Source organism: Hyalella azteca, unplaced genomic scaffold, assembly GCF_000764305.2.
Source record: "Hyalella azteca isolate HAZT.00-mixed unplaced genomic scaffold, Hazt_2.0.2 contig13536, whole genome shotgun sequence".
NCBI lineage: Eukaryota > Metazoa > Arthropoda > Malacostraca > Amphipoda > Hyalellidae > Hyalella > Hyalella azteca.
Genome location: NW_025943454.1, coordinates 104,027 through 128,620, shown reverse-complemented (window position 1 = coordinate 128,620; position 24,594 = coordinate 104,027). Strand labels below are relative to the sequence as shown.

Below are 24,594 nucleotides of genomic sequence, written 5' to 3'. Positions count from 1 at the left end.
TATGTTGGAAAAAATGTTTTTATTCTCATTAATAAAGATCTCTGTGGGGATTTTAGTGGCCTGTTTATGGTCGGCTAAGGATAGTTTAACTCATGAATGGTTGCGGTTTGTTTGCTTATTATATTTTTCAGTAGGTTTAGTGCGATGTTTTGTGCATGACGAAAGAGTCGCGTATATTTCATCCAGGGCAGTAAGAAGACTATATTCATGATCATTATAGTCCCTATTATGAAGCAACACTGGCTCAGAAAGTCTCATTATTGGCTTATCGCAAGTCTCACAAGTTTATCAAGCACAACTTTGTGAGGTCATAAAGCATAAACTGAATCGCTTATTCGCGGCTCGTTTGTGTAAGTTCAACTGTCAGTCAAATCTGCCAACTCGAGAAGTTGAGCTGAGATGAGTTCGAGCACGACCTTGAATTTAGATTAATGAACTAAAGCTCCATCCTAAGGTCATGAATGCAGATCCTATCAAGTCCGTCATTGTTGCATCAGTCACATTTTTATCAATATAATGTAGGTCTTTTTGTATTGATACTAGGAACCTTCCATTTTAGTTGTCACCAACATCTCGGCAACTAAAATTTTCAAAAGTTCGTCCCAAGTCAAGGCCGTCGTAAAATTTCCATTTTGTTCTTTGTCGATTCTAACTCCAAATAAAATCAGCAGCTCCAGTAAGTGGAGCATTGCTGAGCAACAGATTAAACCTTCAAATGCTCCACAGAGATGCGCTGTTGTGGAAGTTCTCGTCGTTTGCACTGCAAAGTAGCGAAGGCTAGCTCTACTGCGGAGAGCAATCTTCTTAAGTGAAACTCCGAGAAATCCAAGTTTTATCCAACTTCAAAATGTGGTGCGTTTCTTAGAATTTTAATCACGCAGCCGGCGGTATTCTGTTTGTTTGGTACATCTTATTGTAATGCTGTACCAAAGCTGATAGCTAAATAAAGTGAAATGCGAAATGATTCAAGCAATTTCCAAAACGAATGAGCTCAAAATTTTCAGCGGTTTTCGAATGATGATTTTCATCTTCGTCGACCGATCGTGCTAAATGGCCATAGAGATAAATATTTAGTAAAATATTTTGTGACTTTTGCTTATTACCCTTCTATCATAAATTCTAATTTCTACACTTTCTACCATAAATTTTGCTCAACAACATTACCCATTTGCTCCAGTGGCTCTGTTACTCCAGTGGCTGCTCATCCAGCATCCACACTGTTAATAACCTGATTTTTTTATCCTTCTATTCTGCCCTAGTGCATTTCCTTCATTTTTTCTGCGGCTTTTGCGGTGATGGAACTTTTTTCATTATTTTCATCAAAAAAGGTTTTAACATCTCGTGGATTGTCCTGCATTCGGGTATAAATCACATGTTTATGCAATTACATATGAAAACGTACGTAGCCTAGAGTGATGAGGTTTGAAAGACAAAATTCAAGCTTCAACGCGTCTGCATGGAGTTTTCATATCATTGCTTCAACATAGTTCGCCTTTTGTTTATTGTTTCACTGTAATTCTTATCTTCGCTTATTAGGTTGTCAAATCCTCCATAGAATTCGCATTTGTTAAAAATAATGAAAAACATTTGCCTATATTTCTAGTGCGTGACTGCTTTCATTTTTCAAGCCATATTTTTGTTTGACGGTGAAAGTAAGATAGCTTATCTCTTCCAACGTCAGCGTGCAATCGAACGCCTGAAAGAGCGCGTCATATAACAGCGTCGATTGAAGCTGTTGGAAACATTGAATCAATGCCAAACCCAAAAAAGAAACAAGCATGTTGCAGTTAATACTGTGTTCCTCGATGGTCAATCATTTGACTATTTTTCGCAACGCAATACAAAAGTACTTCATTTGCTTGATGCATTTCAAATTCATCGTCAACTATATTTGTAAACTCCTAAGTTATTACTGAGGCATGAGTCCATGTCACTCATGGATCCTAATATAGATTCCAGCAGAGAAATATAGCCGACCTCAAGGATGCTTTGTTTGTGCAGTGGGTGCAAGCAGTCTGTGCCTCACGTAGCCAGCCGGAGTCCCAAAAATATTAGACCAAAGCTGACCTTTGGCCCACCCATTCACAGGCGCTTCATTCATGGAACGCCAGGCCGGGCTACAGATCAATAGCGTGCGCAGAAGAGGCATTGTTTGTGTCGGGCTCGCGCATCGCTCGTTGGAGTCTGCGCGTTAGTTACGATAACTTATCGCAACTTTCTGGACTTTCCCTTTGGATGTAGTCTTACCATTCGTAGTTTGTCAATGTTAAGATGGTATATCAAATGAAGTTCAATGTTAATATTATTTTCTTAGTAGCCTGATAACAGCTTGACCATACGGTAGAACTTCGTGTTCAAAGTGGACATTGATATCTGTACCGAGGAACCTATTTAAAATTACATTATGTCAGTGATACAGTACATCAGCGTAATTCATCACGAGTTACATTGAAATACCACAGAGACTATGAATTATGCGTTTAGTCAAAAATTATGTTTTAACACTAGATATTTTTGTAGTTCTCCATTTCACGATCAGTAAGCTACACGCATGACGCTGAGCGTATTACGGCAAGACGTCCTCAAGTTATACGCCTATAATACGCCGCACAGACGTAACACAGCCTCTCGCAATGCCTTATACTCTTACCAATTACAAAGGTGCAATATTGCAATTAGAATTTAATTTTAAAAATATTTAATTTGGAAAAAATATCCTCAGAAAGAGGCCTGATCTAAGGCTATATTGACAGAAAAAATTCAACAGAGATCTCGATATGACCTAAGAATTTTAGGAAGTTTCGAGATTCAAAAAAATATCCCAAGTATTACTACAACGTTATTTCCGTAAAATGTTTGTAGGATAGACTGTATTACTTGTGATTCTTGACTGCAACGGATTATTTTAGGAGGCTTCCGGGTCGTAATCACGAGGATTCGATTCAATTATTGCTAGAGAGCGAGCAATACGAAGTTTTTTTAAGCAAATGGAGAATTTGCTGCATTTTGATCAAACTCGGCACGTGCCCCAAAATATGTTGGGAGGCAGCGCATTGAACTGCTCCATAAATTTGCTTCTACACGTATATATTTTGTTTGTTTTTCAGCAAATTTGACACCCAATGTTGAAAATTTGAATTAAAAAATTTATGGGTGATATAGCTTGTGAATTTGATGCTTGCAGATCGAGCGTAACGCAATACAAAAGTACTCCATTTGATTGATGCAATTCAAATTCATCGTCATATATACTTGAAAATTCCTATTTTTCCTGCGGCATGAGTCCCAAGAATCCCAAAATTCCTGCGGCATGAGTCCCGTGTATTGCGTTACGACCCGCAAGCAAGATGGAATATTGAAGTATTGGTAGTAGTGTGGTATAATGTACCATATATTTCACATAGAGCTCCGTTCTAGATTATTTATTATTCCAACGTCAGTTCTCATCAAAATTCTCTTAATGGATCCTACATTTGATAACGTCCCACTTAATGGATCCTACATTTGATAACGTCCCACTTAATGGATCCTACATTCGATAACGTCCCACTTAATGGATCCGACATTTGATAACGTCCCACGTAATGGATCCTACATTCGATAACGTCCCACTTAATGGATCCGACATTTGATAACGTCCCATTCATTCGCTTGCATATTTACGCCGTCCCAATCACTATATCCTAAGATCGACGACGTTCTACTTACTTCCATCAACGTAAGTAGCAAATGAAAACAAGAAATTAGAGCGCTCAATTAGTGGTCGCATTGCTTAAAATGTATTCCATATATCTTAATCAATAAATCTGTTGATCCCAAATAAGCGATTTAAGAGCAAATATAAATTCATGGTTACATGAACGGTGCTCTAGACAAAAATTTTGATTTTATTTATTGTTATATAATGTTATTCGTGTGTTGCCTACGGCTAGCAGATGATCAGCTTCAGTGCATTGACTCGTACAAAACAGAATGATTCTGCATAAGAGAAATCCCTCGTTGAGGCAGCCTTTGAATATCGATTAACTCGAGGCTCCGTTTATATGATGAAGTGCGCCTGCGCGAGAGCTGTAGCATCGTTTATTCATGTTAGCTATTTATCTAATTTATTCATATCTTGTCGAGTCAGGCTTTGCATCTGTTTAGCTCTTATTTGTTTGAATTTATATTTCTTGTAAGATTTGGAATTTCATGTTGCAAATCAGAACACTGAAAAAAACACGTTAAAAATTATTTCTGCTTCTGTTGGAAAACTTAACGCGTAATTTCCACAGTAAAGTAATTGCAAAACTGCTATTTCAATCCATTTTGTCCGAAAATGTAAACTTCAAGTTTTAAGCGAATTTCTATCTAAGTCAGTTCGCGAAAATTTCTTTTACGATAACAGCGATTGATATTAAAAGCAAAATTACATAAATTTCTAACTAAACGGACAACTAAATTGATTTCACGAATAGATAATGCTTAAATAGAATTCGTCGTACGGTACTTTACTTGCCAATTAACCACCTGTCAAATTAAACAAACGTTATAATCGTCCAACAAATCCAGAGATTCCTTGATTCTAAGGTATCAATAACACTCGTATTTATTGGATTTTTTCGTGAATCATCATTTTTTTATTATCTAAATCTCGCTTCCTGCTGTACCCAAATCACTTGATCGTCGATAAATTGAAAGTAATTGGAAGTAAACACCCTCCCATCAGTGCGTGCCTACGATTAATGAGTTCAATCGACCGTTCATTAATGCCGTTCCAATAAGCTAGTTCCATGATTTAATGGTAAGTCACTCCAGCTTTATAATATACTTCAGTTGAGGACTTTCTTCATATCTTTGACTGTGTTTTTCACAGAACATTTCCTATTTGAGTTTGCTCAGCAAATTGAAACGCCAATTAATAACCTTCACTACAATTTAATACGTGAATGTCGTTCGGATCAAACGAATTTAAATATAATTCAATCAAACACATGAATATAATACATGCGAGCGTTGTTGCTAAAGCGTTGTTATTCAAGTAGGTTTTATTTTTTTTAATATTTTTGCGGTGACCTCAAAAATGAATAATCCCATATATTTTTGTATACAATTTCCTATATAGGCGTTCTGCTTGGAAGAAATAAATCGGACTGCTTCAGCCTCGCAAAAATGCAAGAAATAATAAGACTCCTCATCACCGATGTTCAGAAGCGACCTCGGCCAGATGGCTATTGTTCGAAAACAGCATTTTGGGGGGCACCCATAAACGCGGACCAAATGGGGGGCTAGCTTACCCCCTCGCGCGGTTTCTCCTTAGAACTCAGGCCATTCTAATCGAGCTCTGCTAAATATAGAAACTTGGGGGTGAGGAGGAATTGGAGGGGGGGGGGCAAGCGACCCCCTTGGAGGGGGCCAAGGCTGCCCCCCGGGGTGGCAGCACAAGCCCAAAATTCTGGAGGCTTCGAAGATCAAAGACGCGCCCATTGAAAGGCTTCGCTTGCGGAGCTTTGAGACGAACGACGCACACAAACTAATTATTCCCAGACATCCGAGCTTCAAAATTATATCATGGAACATAAAAATTTTCAAAATTAAGTTTGGTAAAATGTAAACGAGAACTCGACGAAATTGTAAAATAAAATACTCGAGGGTATTTTCAACTTTTGAATTTTTGCGCGGAAACTTGATGCTGCTCGTGGAAGGATACCCGTTAAGTGAGCCTCGTGGATTATTTATCAAGCTAAGATTGAAAAATAATCAATTAATTTTTCCCGTTTGATCTTTTATTAAAATAAAATTTAGGCTGATTTCCTGAATTTGATAGCGCAATATGACTAGAAATTTCGCAGTGTCATTTCACAATGATATAACACGTACAGTATTATATCACAATGCTGTAACGTTATAGACGATGGAGAATTTTGTCATGACGCTCACTTAAGCGGCTTGATGTTACAATATATTCAGGTTAACTAATTTGAATGCTTGAGAGCTTTTGACTTAAAACAAACTGAGCCAATTACCAGCTCCGGGGGCTGGAATGATGGACCGCATCATGTCATTTGGGACATATAGAAGCATCTTGGTGGTGACTAGAATGATATTACAGCGTCAATTTTCTTCCACTTTTGCCTCCGTATAAACGATCTTCGTTGATTGGCTACTTGAGTATTTATGTCGGTACCTATTTATGCACCATGTTCAGAAAAAGAGGATTGACAAACAACCAAAGACATGCTTACATCGTTTGATTATTTTAGGATGACGAATCATGTAAATATATCTCTTTAATAGAGGGATCAAATATTCCGACAGCTAACATGAATGCTGCTGCTGCATAGGCCTTTTAATAATTGAATTCCTAGGAAAAATTCAATATTTCTTTGTTCCAGGACACAAAAGTAGCATCTCCAAGGAAACACAGACGAATAAAATCAACTCAAGTCAAAGCCCGCACTTCGCATCGGCTTCCTGTGAGCCTCAGAGGCGAACAAAAGCTATCGATATCGGACCAGAATTCTAAAAATACACAAGTTCGCCCCTGAGGACCGCCCCAAAATATCGCTGTTAACAACGCCTTCGACTACAAGCCCCCTCTTGGAGTGTTTTTTTTTCTCGAGACTATGGATTTTAATCATGTAGCTCTTTTATCACGTATCTTCTCAAATCATTTTTTATGGCACATTACTTCTATATCAGAAGTTTAATTTTAAAAACAATTTAAACAAACTTGCGTTAAATTTGCATGTGTTAAAACGTTTCGCTGAGCTTTACACGTATGTCTTACACGCACATGTACGCGAATACGTTTTTGATACTGGTAACAAAAGAAAAGTTTTCGGTTTGTAAGTAGCTCCAAAACATTTAGAAATTTTGCAGACATGTAAAATCTTCTTACAGCAAGAGAAATGGAAAAGTTTCAATAGAGCAGCATTGTGTTTGCTACAAAGTATTGAGGTGTGGATAATGTTTTGTTCGTTAAGTTCGGTCTTACAGGTTTTTAAATAATCAAGCAAGCTGTAGTAACGCATGAGGATGCCGCATCGCCCAGAAATTCTGTATGGAAAATTATTGGAATAAATTAAGTTGTTGCATACAACTATGGAAAGAATCCAATAAAAATATGGAAAAGTTTGATAAATGAGAATCATAAAAAATCGAGGCAATTAAATCCTAATGAAGTACCTTAAGTGATTGGTCCACTTATGGCAATTAAATCAAAATTAATTACCTTAAGTGATTGGTCCGCTTAAGAGGCCTGTAGCCAAATGTAGTAAAGTATTAATGGGGTTAATAAAGCATAATTGGCCGTAAGTTATGAATTTTTAGAGTTAGTATATGCATTCAATTATAAGCTAAGGACATTAAAGTTGGGAATTTAATTGACTGAGCTAATCTTAGCGAAGTTACTCGAAACGCAGACGAACATGAAAGTAATATAATAAATGCAATTAGCATCAGAATACGCAAAAGCGCCACCATCGGCGGTTATTTACTATAAGCGCTACTCATGAATTTATAAGGCCGACCAGGAAAGCTATTTCTCTCTTCATTTTGTCAAGAAACATAGAAAAAAATTGTTTCTAATATTTCGATTTCGCTAAAAGCTGCAAAATGAATGTTCAATTTCTAATATCATTTGCCTACGAATACTTTGGTCAAACTCGTGCCCAATAACAACATTATGACCACTGTATATCCCATACTTTTACAAATACGTCTTCACTACAACGACGCATACTTGACTATACAACATATATTAGGGAAATTCTTACTAAATTTCATGTTAACTCGACTCTACATACAAAATCTTCATTGATCATCTGCCACAAATTAGTCATCAGTCACAGTCAAACATATTTTAAATCATTCCAAATATCAACCATGAAAATCGTGTAACAAGTTTGTTCGCGTACGAGTACATGATACAGTGTTTATTTACCCATTTTATGTAACCTTAATCATGTATCACATCCATTACTACAAAGTACCACTGCCAAACATAACCGAAGTCCCTGCTTAATCTCTTCATGCGCGCCCACGAAAGTCAGTCGTGTGGTTATGAGACAAGGGTACCACGAGTAGAACACCAGTTTTCGTATGAGTATTGTTCTAGGGACAGAAGTGCGACTGGTAGAACACGCAGTAAGTGTGCAAAAATAGCAGGAGTGGGTACCACAACCGTAAAGCAAGCATCGTTCAAAACGCTACGATGCTAAAAGTAGGGCAATAGTTGGTGTGATTATTATCCTGGGGACAGTGGGGCCACGGATATAACACCATTTGGAATCTGATGAATAACTGGAAGACAGGTATAAGTTACGTATAACATGAACATGACACCAGTTGATGTGTATCATTCTGGCGACAGATAAACATCTTGTAGATTATTGTGGTTATCGTTATGTAGTACAAAGATGCTACGAATACAGTACCAGTTAGCATGTACATAGTATCGTCCTGGAATTAGGGCTACCAAGAATTGTAAGTCAATCGTGTGGGTTATGAGACAAGGGCACCACGAGTAGAACACCAGTTTTCGTATGAGTATTGTTCTAGGGACAGAAGTGCGACTGGTAGAACACGCAGTAAGTGTGCAAAAATAGCAGGAGACTTGGATCGTCACCTTATTGTGCTAAAATTGAAGAATTTTCCTTCGGTTAGTCTGCTTCCTATTCCATTATAACCGTTAAACATTATTCTTGGTAGGGAAGTCTACCAAATTCACTCACAACTCAAAAAATATTGTATAACATAAATTGCCTAAAATCGTTAACGCCATTTAAATGATTTAATTTTTTCCTGAATATCTCTCATGTGAAGATAGTTTGGTCCGGTTTCGTTAGTGACTGGAAAGCAGTGAACATCCTAACGTAGGTAACACTTCANAGCAGCAGGCTGCAGGGGTCAGGCGGAGTAGGCGTTTGTATCGGAAGGCCTAAAGGCTATCCCATACAACATAAGCGCAACGCGTAATAACTCTTTGTTTTACCGCACTCCTTAAGTGCTACGCACTTGCCTTATTGTTGTGAAACAAGACTCTAAACAATAGCAAACAAATCTTCCTAGTGCTAAACCACAGAATTCCGTCATTTTATATATACATGCTATTATTATTATTAAACCAAAAGAGTCCATTTTGCGAGAGGCATTTATCTGGAATAATTTATAAAATGAAATGATTTGAAAATTTGACTGAAGTTGCCATATTTCAATAATATTAACAAATGATAGATTATTAAGAACAGATATTCACTCGTAAAAGTTGTTAAAATTAATCATCATTGCCGCTTTAAATCGTATATTTAACTCTAAAATTTATGAACTCTGATTAATTAATAAAATTTGCTACCCCAACCATGTTTGTGTGCTTGTTGGTTTACTTGTTAGTTCAGTTCCCGTTCTTCCTACAAAAATTAGGTGCATTCAGAAAGAGTTTCCCCATTGAAGTGTCCTTGTGTGAGATCACAACCCGAAAAGTTTGTTTCTGTCATCCGAAACATCTAATTAAGGAACCAAGTTCTCATAAATAACTCCAACTTACTTGTTCTTCTAATGCCAAAATAATTAAAATTTTCTTTTCTTCAATGCGTTTCCAAATTTTTGCACATAACATGTATGACAACTACAGGTCAAATTAATTCTGAGTTGCTATCATCTCATTGGCAGAAGCAGCACCAACATTATCCAGGAAGGGGGCTTGCTGCAATTTAATTTTGTACGCTGACCTGGATTTCGCCTCGGCACATTCCTATAAGGATGACAAGGACGAAGTTAACAATCAAGGCCAATACGAACCACTGCAATGTAGTTAACTATCTAGGGCAGTGACCAAGACAATTCTGATCGCAGATTGGAAGCGACACAGTCACATTAAATTAGTGTGTTACTCGGTTGACATCCAAGAAAGAGTATTTTCCCTATCATCTATCCCTATATTTTGTATTCGTACTGTAACGTAATATGGCTGCGCGAAATTGTATTCAATTGTCATTCAAACAATTTCTGGATTTAATTGATGTAATTTCACTGTTGCTACAAAATTAAATTTCTGAGAATTTAATTTACATGCGTTCCCCATAGACCTATAGCCATAATAATATCTGTAAGTTCACTGAATTAAATCGATATATCATTCTATCATAGATTGCTTTCAGTTCAATTCCTGAAGCAGAACCGTTTGGACGGTCGGGAGAAAGTGCAATAAAAGCAATAGGGGGATTGACATGTCAGGCGCAATAACAAGAAGACATTGCTCCTCTTCTATTCTATTCACTTCCGTATCGGATCAGTTGGAAGTAACACGTGTTTTTTCGTCCGAAATCTGCAAGGAAAATGCGAAAGCTTATCGTACTGCAGAATGAATGTTCACGAGTGTGCTTAACTTCACAATTTATCTACTTATTTAAACTGGATGTTTGAATAACAAGAGAGACAGTGTCCAGAACATTTCCATCCCTAAATCAATTCGTTTAACTCTCGTCAAATGTGTTTTTTCTCCTTGTTGAGGAATTATCTTGCCTTTGCATAAGCTCATCAATATATGAACGCATTGGTTAATTTGATAATTTCTAAACCATCTTCGTTGATAAATGAATTTCAAAGAGAATATGACAGTATTGTTCACAAAATCACTGAAACCTAGAACTTGAAACCTAATTGTGCTAATTAACTCTACCGCATATATTTTCTTGCCGGCGCTCCAATATTCTCAAGCTTGAAAAAGCTCTGAACATGAAATCTTTTCACAATCTGCAAAGCCATCCATCATCATTAAAAATAAATATTTCTGATGACTGTATGCCCATTACTAACTGTGCCGTGACATCACTCTAAAGCTTTACCCTTCCGCTTTTTCTCTGCCCCACAAGCTTTCTTTCATGCCAATGCATCAGCCAATAAAGCCTTGGAAAATTTTACACTAATTAGAGAGACCGAGGTTTGAATGAACGGCTTTGACACAGACGTATCGTCGTCCGATCGCCTAGCCTATAATGAGAACCTCTTAAGACACTTGATGTTTTTTAAATAAACATGGACTCGGTGACCGAACTCTCGCTTCTCTTTACCTTAGAGATTCTAATGAGATACTCCCAGGAAAGAAATCATGTTCTGTGCACTCATTAAATGTTTGTACTCGAATGACAGTGCAACATCCGGTCGAATGGTCCTTCATGGCGCGTTTGATCTTATTTTAATCATAACTTGAAAATAACTCGACCTGCTGTTGCGCTAATTAAGCAACTCTTGCTGTCATTCTCTCTAATTCAAAAAGAAATAATAGCCCACTCAACTTAATTGACGACTAAACTGAACTGATAATATTTATCGATTAATTAACAGAGAATTACGACCATTCATCATAAGTACGACTTAGTAAGTGATAGTTGGTAAGTTACTCCATGTAAAACTATTTGGTTCGGCATAATATTATATTACGTTATAGCTGCGCAGCTGGGTGGTCGCACTTGTGCAGCGCACCGGGTTCTCATGGCTTTTTTTTTATATTTTACATATTTCTGGCAAGGTAGAGGTGCTTCCTCGTTTATTTGAATAAGTTAAAAATGTCTATCACGTTAATTTATTTCGATTTTTAAATATTTTTGGGAAGGTTGAGGTGCTTGCTCGTTTATTTCAATTATTTAGGAATGAGTTTTAAATGATTCCCAAGTCAATTTATATAAATTGGTACAGACTTCTGAGATGGTAAAGGTACATGCTCGTTTTTTTTAATTATTTTAAAATTTTTGGACCATGGATGACCTCGCTCCAAACACCTCTGACATCACAACGCGCTTCTATTTAGCCAAGATGATTCGATACAACCACTAACGCAGTAAGCCATGCATACTCTCACCGACATGCACAAATTTTATGCTTCATGAACTTGAAGTTAAATTTAAGATTCTAATGAAGGTTTTTCCAACTAAATCTTCAGCCATATGTTTTTCCTATACATTTCATTGAAGGAACACAGAATACGATGTGATGGTACAGTGTAACGATGGAAGAATCAAATCTCATATATTTTAGTCCATTGATGTTGTGCATCTCTATGACTTGTCACCTGTAGTTGCTGAGCAGAATGGTCTTTGGCTGTTATGATAAATATTTGTATGATAACATATTTGTATGACATCATATTTGCACACAGGTCTCGGGCAGTAGAACGGATAAAACACGACACGACTAGGCTTCAAACAAGCAGACACCGCCAATTATTTATTTTTTAGTGCGTTTTCTTTGTATGGATGGCTGTAGCCTAGCTGGCACTAGAAGGGCCACTCCATCGCGTATCCACGCTATGATCCTTGTCTGCATGTTGCCTGGATATCACATCTTGTTTCTCGTAGATGAATCATTGATGGTTTCGAACTAATTTTGAAATGAATTATAAAATTAAATGAAATTTAAATCTGAAGAAGGATGTATTTTTGCGAATTTAGGGTATTTTTAGGTTTTTTTAATAAAAAAATTTTTAACTCAATACTTCTGATGATTAAATCTTGAATTGTTAGGCAGCATAAGCACGAATGCCAAATTTCAAGTTTCTAGGATTAGAGACGAAACGAAACTAAGAAAAACGTGGTAAAATTAAATGAAATTTAAATCTGATGAAGGATGCATTTAATTCATAATGAAAGATTTCATTTCGTTTACAATTCAGAGCAGGGGGAAAAAATATGGATTTGAATGAGTATTTCTCTTTACTTCGTGTGATTTCAGTTAGTAAATCATTGCGATAGTGCGGAAAATGCTTCTTAAACGAATTTTAATTCTTATTTTTATACTTATACTAGTAGTGGCAGTTTCACTATATAGGGCAAGAAAAGCGAGCGCTGCAGACGGTTTGTTCGTATTTTCTTACTCAATGAATTATCGAACATACATTTTTAAACCTTACGTAAGATGTTTATTTCCTCATTATTTTATGCACCTGAACACATTTTATTTCTGATCAGGGTGATTAGTAACGTCTCGATGTTCTTGACAAATTACTGCAATTCATATAAAAAATTATTCGTCATTCTAAATCTGAACCACGGCATACACTCGGAATACGTTGCGTAGAACGCGACGATGATACCTGTGATACCAAGTGAGGCTTTTACACAATGAAGAAAGCAGAAACTAACACATATTTTCATATATAAAAAACATGCAGAGACTAGCAGGTTAACCTGATGCTACTGAGAAAGTTGTGTGGTAAGATAAGAGGTTAACGACGGTAAGCGGGGGTGGTAGACAAGTTAATTCGACCGATTATCCGAGCATAGCAGTTTAACCCTGTGATGCTTGGAAAAAAACGTTGTGCGAGTCCGTTGCAATTCAGACGTGGTAACCAATATAAATTTCACCCTCGCTGAAGATCACAACGATATCTATGTTATCTCTAAAAGAATTTATGACAGATATTGACATCCTTTATTGATCCCAGACTTCTGGCGAACACATGCACTTCCACAAATTTCATAAATTTTGCTTTATTTCCAATATCTTGAAAATAAAGATCTTGCATGTTGCGTATTCAGATATAAGAGTCCTTAGTGTTACTGAGGCTTTTTCTATCTATTAATACTGATATTCAGAATAACTACTGAAGTAATAAAAATACTCAAATGAAAATGAAGTAAATTTGCTTTCATTACTTCATTTTCCATTCAGTATTGCTGAGCATTTTTTAATTCCAATTGGTAAAAACATTTGTAAGATTGATTATCAACTGGTTGAACTTGTCATATGTATGCATTACAACAATTTTGAATCGATGACCAGCACTATGTCTAATAGTAGTGTAATAATGGTATTAGATACTTGAATGCTTGAAGCATTCTCCGTGGATTTGTGCCAAATTTACTCAATTTACTAGAGATGACAAAGACGCAATAAGAAATTGCCTGGGAGCGTTGGTCCCTCGGAGAAGCTGAATCAGTTTATCCGTCCATACACCCCGAGGAAGCTGAGCCCCAAACCTTCAACAGTTGGAAAACCCCCACTTAACCCCACCACGGTCCGATGACGTCACTGTTCTATAAGAGGACCGTATTACTGAACGAAGCCTTGGCCTGCCACCCCTCGGTACATCACCTCCCTTTTGTAGTGAGCCCAGCCCTCGGATTGGTCCGCAGATCACACGTCAGGGGTGAGGCACGTTCGTTGGCCGCTTCTTGCGGTAGTAATCAATAGGGAACTCAACAACCAATGGCAGACTCGCTTCCATCCTCTTTTGGCTCGCGATACATAGAAAGAAGATAGAAATTTATATAAGTCGCGTAGGAGTGTGGAACCCAAGCTTCTGTCCCTCCAGTCAGCTATATAAGACTCGGGAACTCTCTCAGAGGCCAATCTCGCGCCACATCTGCACCACGACGGTTATCTCTGCAACGACCTACTGTGGCTGCTGCAGCTACTGAGCCCTGCTAATAAGGTGTCTTGACTTGTGATTATCAGTGAACATTGTTATTAACGGCTTACTATTTCGAGAAAAGTGATTGCTAATTGTGAACTGGTTAATACACGGTACATCTCTCCACCGTTCATCGTACACGGTGAGTAAACCTTAAATTTCATTGTTTCCGACAATTGTTTTGTACATTCGTCCTTTAATCATTTCTGTGTAGTTTTATTTAATTCAAGTAACATTCCCGTAGTGAATTGTTTACCAAATGTCTAATTATAAGCCGCATTTGTGGCTTCAAGAATTTAGGACTTAACAATAAAAAATTATTAGTGGAATTTAGCCGTCGATGATCAGTGTTAGGAACTGCAGATTGGTGCTTACTTGCCAGTTCGTTAATAGTCCTAATTTTAGTGAACAAAATAAAGGGAATTTCCTCTCTCCGTACGCTAATAGTGTTCGATGTACGCTTTATTTACTGTGAAACATAAACGAATGTCCAATTCACGATGAATGCATAGATTAAAACAGTTATTTCATATATGTTACGAACGTCAATCACACCTATCACGTGAATGTAAAAATTTCATTCAATGAATTGGAAGTTTGCGATTCGTCAAAGTCTGATTCGAAATCTAATTTGGAAATTATGTTTGGAAATGAATCAAATCAGCGTTATTGTATTTGGAAATGGGACAATAAAGCGTTATTATAAGAAATTTTTTGCTGCTCGTTGATTTTGTGAAGTTTTTGTTATCAATGATGAAGATTGCATAATTCATCATGAATATTGATATCGAAACTATTTGGCCCAAAATTATTTGAATTTACTGTTATGAAATGTTCCGTCTTTTATTTGAAATTAATATAGTTTTCATTTTATTTGAAAAATAGTCATTCAACAGGTTAATGTGTACAGAATAAAATTTAATATTTGCCACGAAAAAATATTTATTTTTTTCGGTCTCTCTAGCCGGATATCTTTACGTTTATCACATACTTCTCGAGCTTGAGCGAATCTAACTTCCAAATGCGCTGTCGAGCCAATACAGCTAATGCGACCTCACAAAATTTCCGTAATGGCATTTATCCATCCTTTACTGCCGTCAGGGGCCATACTTTCAAACCCCGCTAAGTGAACGTAAGTACTTACGCTCTATTTTCTTGTCTATGATTGGTGGATTTTGCTTGAAAGACCGTCAATGATCTCTTAACTTTTTTTGAAAGTATGGGCTCGGTGCACATACTTTCAAAAAAAGTTAAGAGATCGTAAGTTCATCAGCCAATCATTGACGGCCTTTCAAGCAAAATCCACCAATAATAGACAAGAAAATAGAGCGTAAGTACTTACGTTCACTTAGCGAGTTTTGAAAGCTGACCACGGGCTCTGGTACAATTAAGAGGACATGTATTCATCCTGTACTTCTGTCGGCACCACGAGCTCTGGTACAAGATGATATAATAAGCAGTGAGTGAAGTGAGCACCCCTCCAGCTCTAGTACAAGAGAATATTATAAGCCTCGGGTGCAGTGAACACTCCACCAGTTTTGTCATTAGCGGTTATAATAGACAGTGAGTGGAGTAAGCACTCCACCAGTTTTGGCATCAGCGATAACAATAAGCTTTGAGTGGAGCGAGCACGCCACCAGTTTGCCATCAGCGATAAAAATAAGCAGTGATTGGAGTGAACACTCCACCCGCTTTGGCATCAGCGGTTACAAAAGACAGCGAGTGGAGTGAACACTCCACCAGTTTTGCCATCAGACCTGACATGAACAATTTGGGAGCTTCGCTATAATCTGCTATTTGAATAACATCTGTTTTTTATTATGTTTGTCTACTTATTGCTGCGAGCCTTATATACTCTTTGCTTTGCTTATGTTGGATTTTTAATATCAATTTCGCCCCTCTCTAAAATATAAACTACTTTGCGTCAAACTAGCCCAGGACGCTACCTTCAGCCGCGCCTAAATAACATACAGCTCAGGGTCACGGCTATTAACACGCACTCTGTTAATGCCCACAAGGATAGACCATGTCATGCAATGACCCTAGTCTTATTTTGGGTTTGCTATTTATAATGCCCACAGCCTCTGTCCAGTTCATAACTTGGGTCATATCCGTTTCTATTCTGAGCCTGGAAATGTTCTTGTGGCGCCATAAGTTCCCAAATGACCGAGTCTGAGCGCCTGGGACGATTTGGGGGCTTCTAAAATAGCCCGATGTCAGGCATTCATGTTATTATGTCGGCTTCACTCACCGCAAAACTGCCTAACTTCCAGAATTACCTCCAACTTTAGTATTAGCTATCTTTGATCAGTACTACTAGGTTGTAATCTTCATGATTATGGTATACATTCTTTCAGCATGAATAGAGATCCCTTCATTGACTTAAATATCGAAGCAATGGAAATGAGCTCTATGTAATCTTTCGTTTTGAGTGAAAATTTATGTGATTAAGATTCGCTTTTCGTCAAATTTATTTTTAACTCGACTCTGCACGAATTACCCAGCAAATTTCGGATATTATGTTTAAATATTACTAACGTAAAAACCTCATATTAAAACAAGCGTTAATCATTTTTGCAAGTTTAAAACGAAATGTAACTTTTTTATTATTTACTATCACAAGATAAAAGACAATCGACTGAAAAGCTGTTATTGTCCTCATGTAATCATGTCTATTAACCGAACTCTAAGCTGCACTTATTTCGTGCCTCGATCATTTCCTGGTTCAATACGATTTTTTCAGGCAGGTTTTTCAATACGATTCTAATATAAAACTTCCTATACATAGGATGTTTCAGGATTCATTCTTCAATAATGCAGCACCGATTATAATGCCTTGCGCTAGATAACGGCTGTTGAGGAGCGTGCTCAGAAAGGTTGCCTTTTTACGGCCTTTCCAAGAATAGCCGACCATTTATACGCTTTGATGATTGGGCTTCTGATCAATACAGTTACTCACTTGCGACTGCTGATTAACGTACTTGCAACAGTGCATTTCTCAATTCAAAGAAATGTAACATAACTTCGAATTTGCGGCGAACTCTTTCCGGCCGAGGAAACATGGAAAAGAAGTATATTATTCTTTGTTTATGTAATTTGGCAAATATTTTCTACCCGCCCATATCGAGTAATCATCATTATATCAGATAGTTACTCTAAAACACTTATCAATAGATTTTAAATTTTTTCTGTGCATAGTACGTATAAATTGAACTTGAATTTACACGTGCGATGCTGAATACTGATTATATTCGAGTTAACTACATGGATGAAACCATTAACTCGAAGACCGGAACTACGAGCTTGCAATGAAGAATATTATTCATATTTCGAGATCGGATGACCAATGATATTCGTATTGAATTTACACTCTGAATTACATACCTTTAGTCATTTAAAATGGCCTTTTAATGCAGCCCTCACGCTGGAAATAGTCACGGGTTTTTAGTGCGACTGACGTCAAGCTTACGTCATTTCTATCGAGCCGCCCATTGCCTTGGCGACGAGACACCCAAACGTCTCCACCCTCATGAAATATACACGAGGTTCGACAGCTGAAGCTTGCGTCTCGCTAAATGCACATTGAGAATGGGACACGAATCCAGCCTTGCTATAAATTTATACGAATGACTGACATAGGATTTGTTCAACCGATCTTGAATATTGCGAACTTGTTTAGATTTTTGTTCTCTCATTACGCTGTAAAATAATCTCTGGTCCATTGGATCAGCTGAAACATAATTTTTAACTTTACGTCCATCGTTGAGCCGTGTTTGTCGTGACCGCGACCATTTCGGCGGGAATTTTCAGACCCGACATTGCTCAAGTCATATAATCTGTCGCATCACTTATTTCATTGATAGTTTTAATATGCGTATTTTTAAATGTCAGCTGATAGAGTTATTTCAAGTGAATATTTTAGAAATAAATATCGCAGTGCACTAACGCAGCTTCTGCTACCGTCCATTCATCGTTTCTGGCATCCAGGAAACGCGCAAACTTCCAGTGGCGAGCAATCGATGACGAAGTTTTCAATTCCGTCGCTCTTAATTGGATTCTATTTTATATGACGTTCCATTCATCAATCCCTTCATTGGTTCTCAAAACATGCTTCTAAATATCGAACGATAACTCAATTCACTGATGAATGAATTCATTCCTATTTTGCAACGTTTACATCGCAAATGCAATCAAACCTCCGGCAGATCCGTATAGCGGCGGTCACATCAGGAAGCCCGGAGCGTTGCCTAGCAACCCAAGTAGAATCTCGGCCGCCTCGAATAACAGAACTCCCAGTTCTCCCTTCATCCCTGTTATCTCACATCCTAGTTCTCTCCTCATCCCTGCCCTCCCTATTCGCCACTGAACCCTGTTTTCCCAGTTCTCCATTGAACCATGTTCTCTCTGTTCGCCATTGAGCCCTGTTCTCCATTGAACATTAGCACGTAGCTGAAAGCAACCTATTTTACCCGACTGATAACAATTCAGTGCCCAGTAAGAATAAAAATTTATGTTAAATTATTAATCGAAGCCATTTTCGGCTGAAATTTCTTTTTTTCAAAAAAGAACATTTCTTTGTTTCAGATCCGCGAAAGACAATTAATGAAGATGCATGCCATGCTGAGAACAGCCGTAACCGTGACCGTAGCATTGGCCCTGACGACCGCCATGCCGTACCGAAGCACGCAAGGAGTGCTCAGGAACCGAGCTTCGCTAAACGACTTTCTGACGACGTACCTACAGGCGGTGCAGCAGAGGGCTGAACCGCAGTACGGATACTTAGAATACCAGCCTTCTTACCAACAGGGATTTATTGCTCACCGACCCAGGAGAATCTCCGTGAGTTTTGAAGCGATAGTGAAAAGCACCTGAGTGACTTGTCGTGTTAAACATAGGTAAACTTTGTGTTTATGCATGAGATTTGTGCAAGTGAAGTATAATTAAAGAAAATTCCTTTATCATGAACAATTTGAGTCAGTATGGATAACCTGAATAACAGAGCGTTTCTTATTCTTTCCTTGCAGCAACGGGCGGAGCCCTTCGTTCAGTACCTAAGATCTACTAATATCCAGCCGGATTATCAGTCCTACGATTACCCTGAAACTACTGATGAAACTTACGATGGAATGTGGTACGATGAAGCGCCTAGCACTGTCATTGGTAGTCCTAGTTTCGTCCCACAAACTCCCGCAGTTTCCGATATGCTGGAGAATGAGCCAACAGAGCAAGACTTGGCCCTGGCCCAACTTATGCTAGACCACATCGCTGGCAAATACTCGCTGGAGGACCTCGAAACCCTGGAGAGGGAAGCGCGCATGGAAGAAAACACTGAACATCAACTCCGTGCTCTTACAAAGAAGGTAAAATTCATGGTATCTGAAAAATCATAATTTGTTCGCCTAATTACCTAGTATTTTTTACGACTTTACTATAATTTCATGTGTTCAAATTCTAACTGAAAATTCATGCCATCGATGCTATTTGACATCAAGTTAACTCTTTTGATTCTCAAAAATTTTCACGATTTACCTTATGAACGTTCAGGTGCACCGTAAAAAGTCCCTCGCTCTACCGTTCATGAGCGACAACCAGCGAGTCCGGTCTTCAGCTCTCTCATCACCTCAAAACGCCGGAATATCCAAATCAAGGACCACCGCCAGACTAGTGGCATCTGCCCACCCGTCCGTAGTGTCCATGCACAGTATCGGCCAGCGGCGCGGGCAGAAGGAAGAGCCCGTCATGGTGCCGGCGACAAGCGTCCGCCGGCCTGTCTTCGTTCAGCACCTCGAGGAGGTAAGTTTAGACTGATTGAAAATTATTACAGTGTTGAGCTTACTCTCATTTTTCTTGAAACGTTCCCTTTAATGACAAATTCTAAGAACCTAACATGATTCCTAGAATTTGTAAAGGAAATCTGCCAAGGTCATTCAATTTATTGTAGAATTTACTCTTCGTTCCTTTTAAAAAGCTAATGGAGATACGAATGAAATTCTACAAATTTCTAAATGTCGAAACAAAATCGTAAGAAGGGTTCAACTAAATATAAACTTACTGATGTGTTGGTTCTTGATGTGATACTTTTGAAATAAACCTTTCGATATAAGTAAGTCTACAATAAATGTACAGAGTAGTCATTAACACAAATTTGCGCATGTATTTCCAGGAGAAAAACACCAAAGACTCAGCTTTTGGCTCAGGGTTGCATCAGCAGGAATTAGTAGAAAAGAAGAGCCTAAACTCAGCTCCTTTGGCTCAGTCTCTGGCCTCCTCGACTTCCGGTCCAGTTGAGGCGATGGCAAAATCAGACAAGTCACTGACATCAAAGCCCTCTTCTCCTGTCCTTGACACACCAGCCGGAAGCCCAAGAACGAGCGGAGTTGTCGAAGTTGTAAAAGTCGGCACCAAAAGCGCGTTGCCGAATGCATCCGGCGCTGAGGATGGAACTGGCTCAACGATGGCACCTTACGTGCAATCTGCATACGAAGCTCTCAAGCATTACCTCGAAACGGAACGAAAAGCACGAATGGTGAGTAAATGTATATCAATTTGATAATTAACTGATGAATCCATACGATAATTAGAACTAAGAAAGTGATAGAATGTAATCATATGTTCTGATAGTTTTCATTCTATTGTCGGGTTATGTTTAAACCGAATTTTGAGACAAAACAGCTAGTAGTAATTAAATTTGAAAAAAAGAAGCAAGTGACGTAGCTAGCAATTTCTTAGGTGTGCATTAAACCTATTGTTGTATTTAAAACTGATATAAAAAAAAACACCATTGACGTTGCACATGGAAGCCATGAATCACAATAAGACTTCCTTGTCAAGAGAAAACTTAGAGATTAGAGAAGCCCTGGAAGTGGCGTTGTCAGGACAACGCAGGTACAACCTGTTGCCAAAGTTAGTGGGAGTTGCGGCGGTGCCACGATAGCACTACCGCGCAAAATCGTTAGTCGTTCAGCCATGATTCCGCTGTATTGACCAACAAAACAATATTTATAGATCATTTGCGCTATGATTGCAAAATTTGTATCCTCGCTAGAGCCAACTTCAACAATAAGAGCGAATATCGCCGACCCTCGTCAGAGTCACGTAGCAATTGCAAGCGAGGTTCTGAAACTATTGACTAGGCAGACGTGGCACAGCGCACCGCCCACTCGCTCCTTAAAGTGAGATGTACCTCACGGACGGCAACGGCGCTGCCGCCCCCGACTCTGGTGCAGCTTGCAATAACTCAAAATATTGTTAGAAACACACTGCGTCCCTTCCTGTGTCCTATCTCGTAGTCACGCTTCGTCTCTTTCTGGGAACTGTATCTCGTAGACACGCACCATCTCTTCCTGTGTGCTGTATCTCGTAGGCAAGCACCGTCCCTTCCTGTGTGCTGTATCTCGTAGAGACGCTCCGTCCCTTTCTGGGAACTTTATCTCGTAGACTTGCACCGTCCCTTCCTGGGAACTTTATCTCGTAGACTTGCACCGTCCCTTCCTGGGAACTTTATCTCGTAAACGCGCACCGTCCCTTCGTGGGCGCTGTATCTCGTAGACTTGCACCGTCCCTTCCGGGGAACTTTATCTTGTAGAGACGCACCGTCTGTTCTTAGGCGTTTTTTTTTAGAAATGTTAGATAAATGGGAAGCAAACGCGCGATCGAAGCACATGAGCCGATATGCGCTAAGTAGGTGTGAGCAAATAAGTTAGGTTGATGCGAGCAGAGATACATTAAGTAGATGTGAGCGAAAAAGCATTCATTGACTTTTAACATCACACGTTGGCAGATATTAACAATCGCACGCTCTCTAGATGTGAGAAGAAAACTCCCTTTGTTAGATATCAACAAACAAATATTTTTAAATTGCAAAAATAACATTTTTGCAGCAGATGTTAGCAAAATTTTCCCCTACAGGTCCACTGAAGCAGAAACTATTTCTGCCGTGCAGTTACGTTATTTTATAATTAAAATGAAAATAAAATTATTCCTTACTATTTAAAATCATTCTGTATTTTCTCATCTTTGCAGGATGCTGATCAAGAATCATTCAAATCCATACAGAAGAGGTTCATCCAAGAATCTGATCCCTTGGCACGTCAACTGAACGCCCTCAAGAAAACTATCGCGTAGATGAAAGATCAAGTAGAATACATCTTTTGAATTGTTTGTGGATGAGGTAGAACCGTAGAACTACTTCCGAGAAGAAGGCTTCATGCGTCCTGAGATCACTTTTCATCTCTACTGTAGATAGTTCATGATGAGCGTTATTCGTGTGAACACATTTAATAACTTCGACAAAACTTTGATTCATTTTTGAATATTTTATTTATTTATTTTCCATTTAGCCCATTATGAGATTCAGGAAAATGCAGCTCGTTAGTGCATCACTTCAACAGTTATGCTCGAGATAAATTGAATAACTGAGAAGAAAGGAAGCTCAACGATTGTCACTCATTGTTGCTGCAAACTATTCTTATTTATTTACCTGCAAACTAAGTAAAATTTAAAATCTGCTCTGACATAAATGTGTTTTGTGATAAGTGCAATGCTTCGGATATCCCGAAATTTGAATATAATAGTTATTCATCTAAATTATTTCTTATGACAATTTTTCTTCGTAAAAAAATTTTCCTAGTAAAACTTACGTAATTTATTCACTTAAATAAAAAAAAAGCATGCTTGATTTTTAACAAACAGTTTTGGGCCACCCTGTCTCACGTGAACGTGAATGAAGAACTCGAACAGTTTATACTTCTGACTTCGTTATACTTTTGACAGTACCTCTGCAGGTCTGATGTAACACGCTAATCGGACAAACTTAGAGGCACAACATTATCCTATGCTTAACAAACATGTGTCGTAATATTTGCCAAATTTTATAGTAGGAACTAATTTAGGTATTAATTAAATTTTGTTTTTTTTTCGTGGCCTTGCTAGCAGTAGAACTGGGCTTCATAGCGTCAATTATTCTAATAAAGTTTTTATTTAGGTTATAATTTTACGATTATTTATAATGGAAGCATTTTACAGTTTGAAATTTCTGTTGTACTTTTTTCATCTGATCATCTGTTCATATTGCACTAGTGCTGACTTCGCTGTCACTAATAACTTATCTCAACAATGGAAGACTTGCAAATTTTAAGCGTGCAATTTTGCACCGTATTCCTCATAACGCCTTGGTAATCGTGTCACCATGGCCTCACATTCACCACAATAATTACTCATCGTACGCCAATTAAATTACTGAAAGCTTCAATACCTGTGCTATCTCTTCATAATTTGAATGAGCAAAAGACGGGGCAAATAATAAGTTGAATGTGTGTCCCTCTCACTCTTTCTTCTCATATCATCTATCTCATGTTATCATGTTCACGATGATCATTATCATCACTGCCTTCCATTCCATATAACTGCATGATTATACACCCATTACTAATTTAAGAGTATCATTATCATATATATAACAGTATAACACTGCTTTCTATAATCATCTTTTTGCACATTACTGCTCTTGGAACTTAGTTTCCCATATTCACAGCTGACCGCTAACCGTTCTCATCAAATAAAGGAAAGTTTCTATCATATCTCATATGGCATGATATTTAACCATCATTGCCATATCTCTGAGAAAAAAAAATGAATTGCCATCACCTCTAATCGGGTCAATCTTACTTATGTTTTTTAAGAGAACATCGATATACCCGACGAGTGAAACCAACTATATGGCTGGCTGTCACTCATTCCTACTTAACGGAAACTCTGCAGTGCAAATATGAAGCAATTCTGCTGGCGATTCAAAAAAGGTGTAATGTCATCATCTCCAATTCGTGCTTTGCGAAGTTACACTGAATATGTCTCTGAACGTTCCTCTCAATGCAGTTCACACGGTACATGCCTGATGAAAATCGCATATCATCAGAGTGTTTCATGAATTCAATAATTTTCTATTTAGACTTTACTGGAATAGAGGAAAAGTATAAAATAATCATTGATGCATCTCATTGATGAAAAGATAGATTACGATGAAACTGCATATATTATACAAAAAGCTAACTTATTTTTATATCGTATGTCTATACTTCCTTATGCTTAAATATATAAATCAATTTAAATCCTAAGTCTATACGAACTATACTTTAGGTTAAGAATATTATTGACTGTACATTTAAAGACAAAAGCAGGACTGCATCCGTAAGAACATATGTCAATTG

At 38.0% G+C, this 24,594-nt stretch overlaps 1 protein-coding gene across 1 annotated transcript; it reads left to right on the top strand.

The window, feature by feature from the left end:
• The first annotated feature begins 14,337 nt into the window (after nt 1-14,337).
• Nucleotides 14,338-22,995, top strand: LOC108679867. Its single transcript, XM_018168597.2, has 6 exons — nt 14,338-14,531; nt 18,974-19,228; nt 19,414-19,749; nt 19,934-20,182; nt 20,553-20,915; nt 22,412-22,995. The coding sequence occupies exons 2-6, from the start codon at nt 18,992-18,994 to the stop codon at nt 22,511-22,513; spliced, it is 1,287 nt and encodes a 428-aa protein (XP_018024086.1). The 5' UTR covers nt 14,338-14,531; nt 18,974-18,991; the 3' UTR covers nt 22,514-22,995.
• The last annotated feature ends 1,599 nt before the right edge of the window (nt 22,996-24,594 follow it).

Excerpts from the sequence above, each read along its gene's own strand:
- LOC108679867 (XM_018168597.2), top strand. The coding sequence starts at position 18,992 with ATGAAGATGCATGCCATGCTGAGAACAGCCGTAACCGTGACCGTAGCA. Across the intron at positions 19,229-19,413 it reads ACCGACCCAGGAGAATCTCC|CAACGGGCGGAGCCCTTCGT; the intron begins GTGAGTTTTGAA and ends CTTTCCTTGCAG. Across the intron at positions 19,750-19,933 it reads TCCGTGCTCTTACAAAGAAG|GTGCACCGTAAAAAGTCCCT; the intron begins GTAAAATTCATG and ends ATGAACGTTCAG.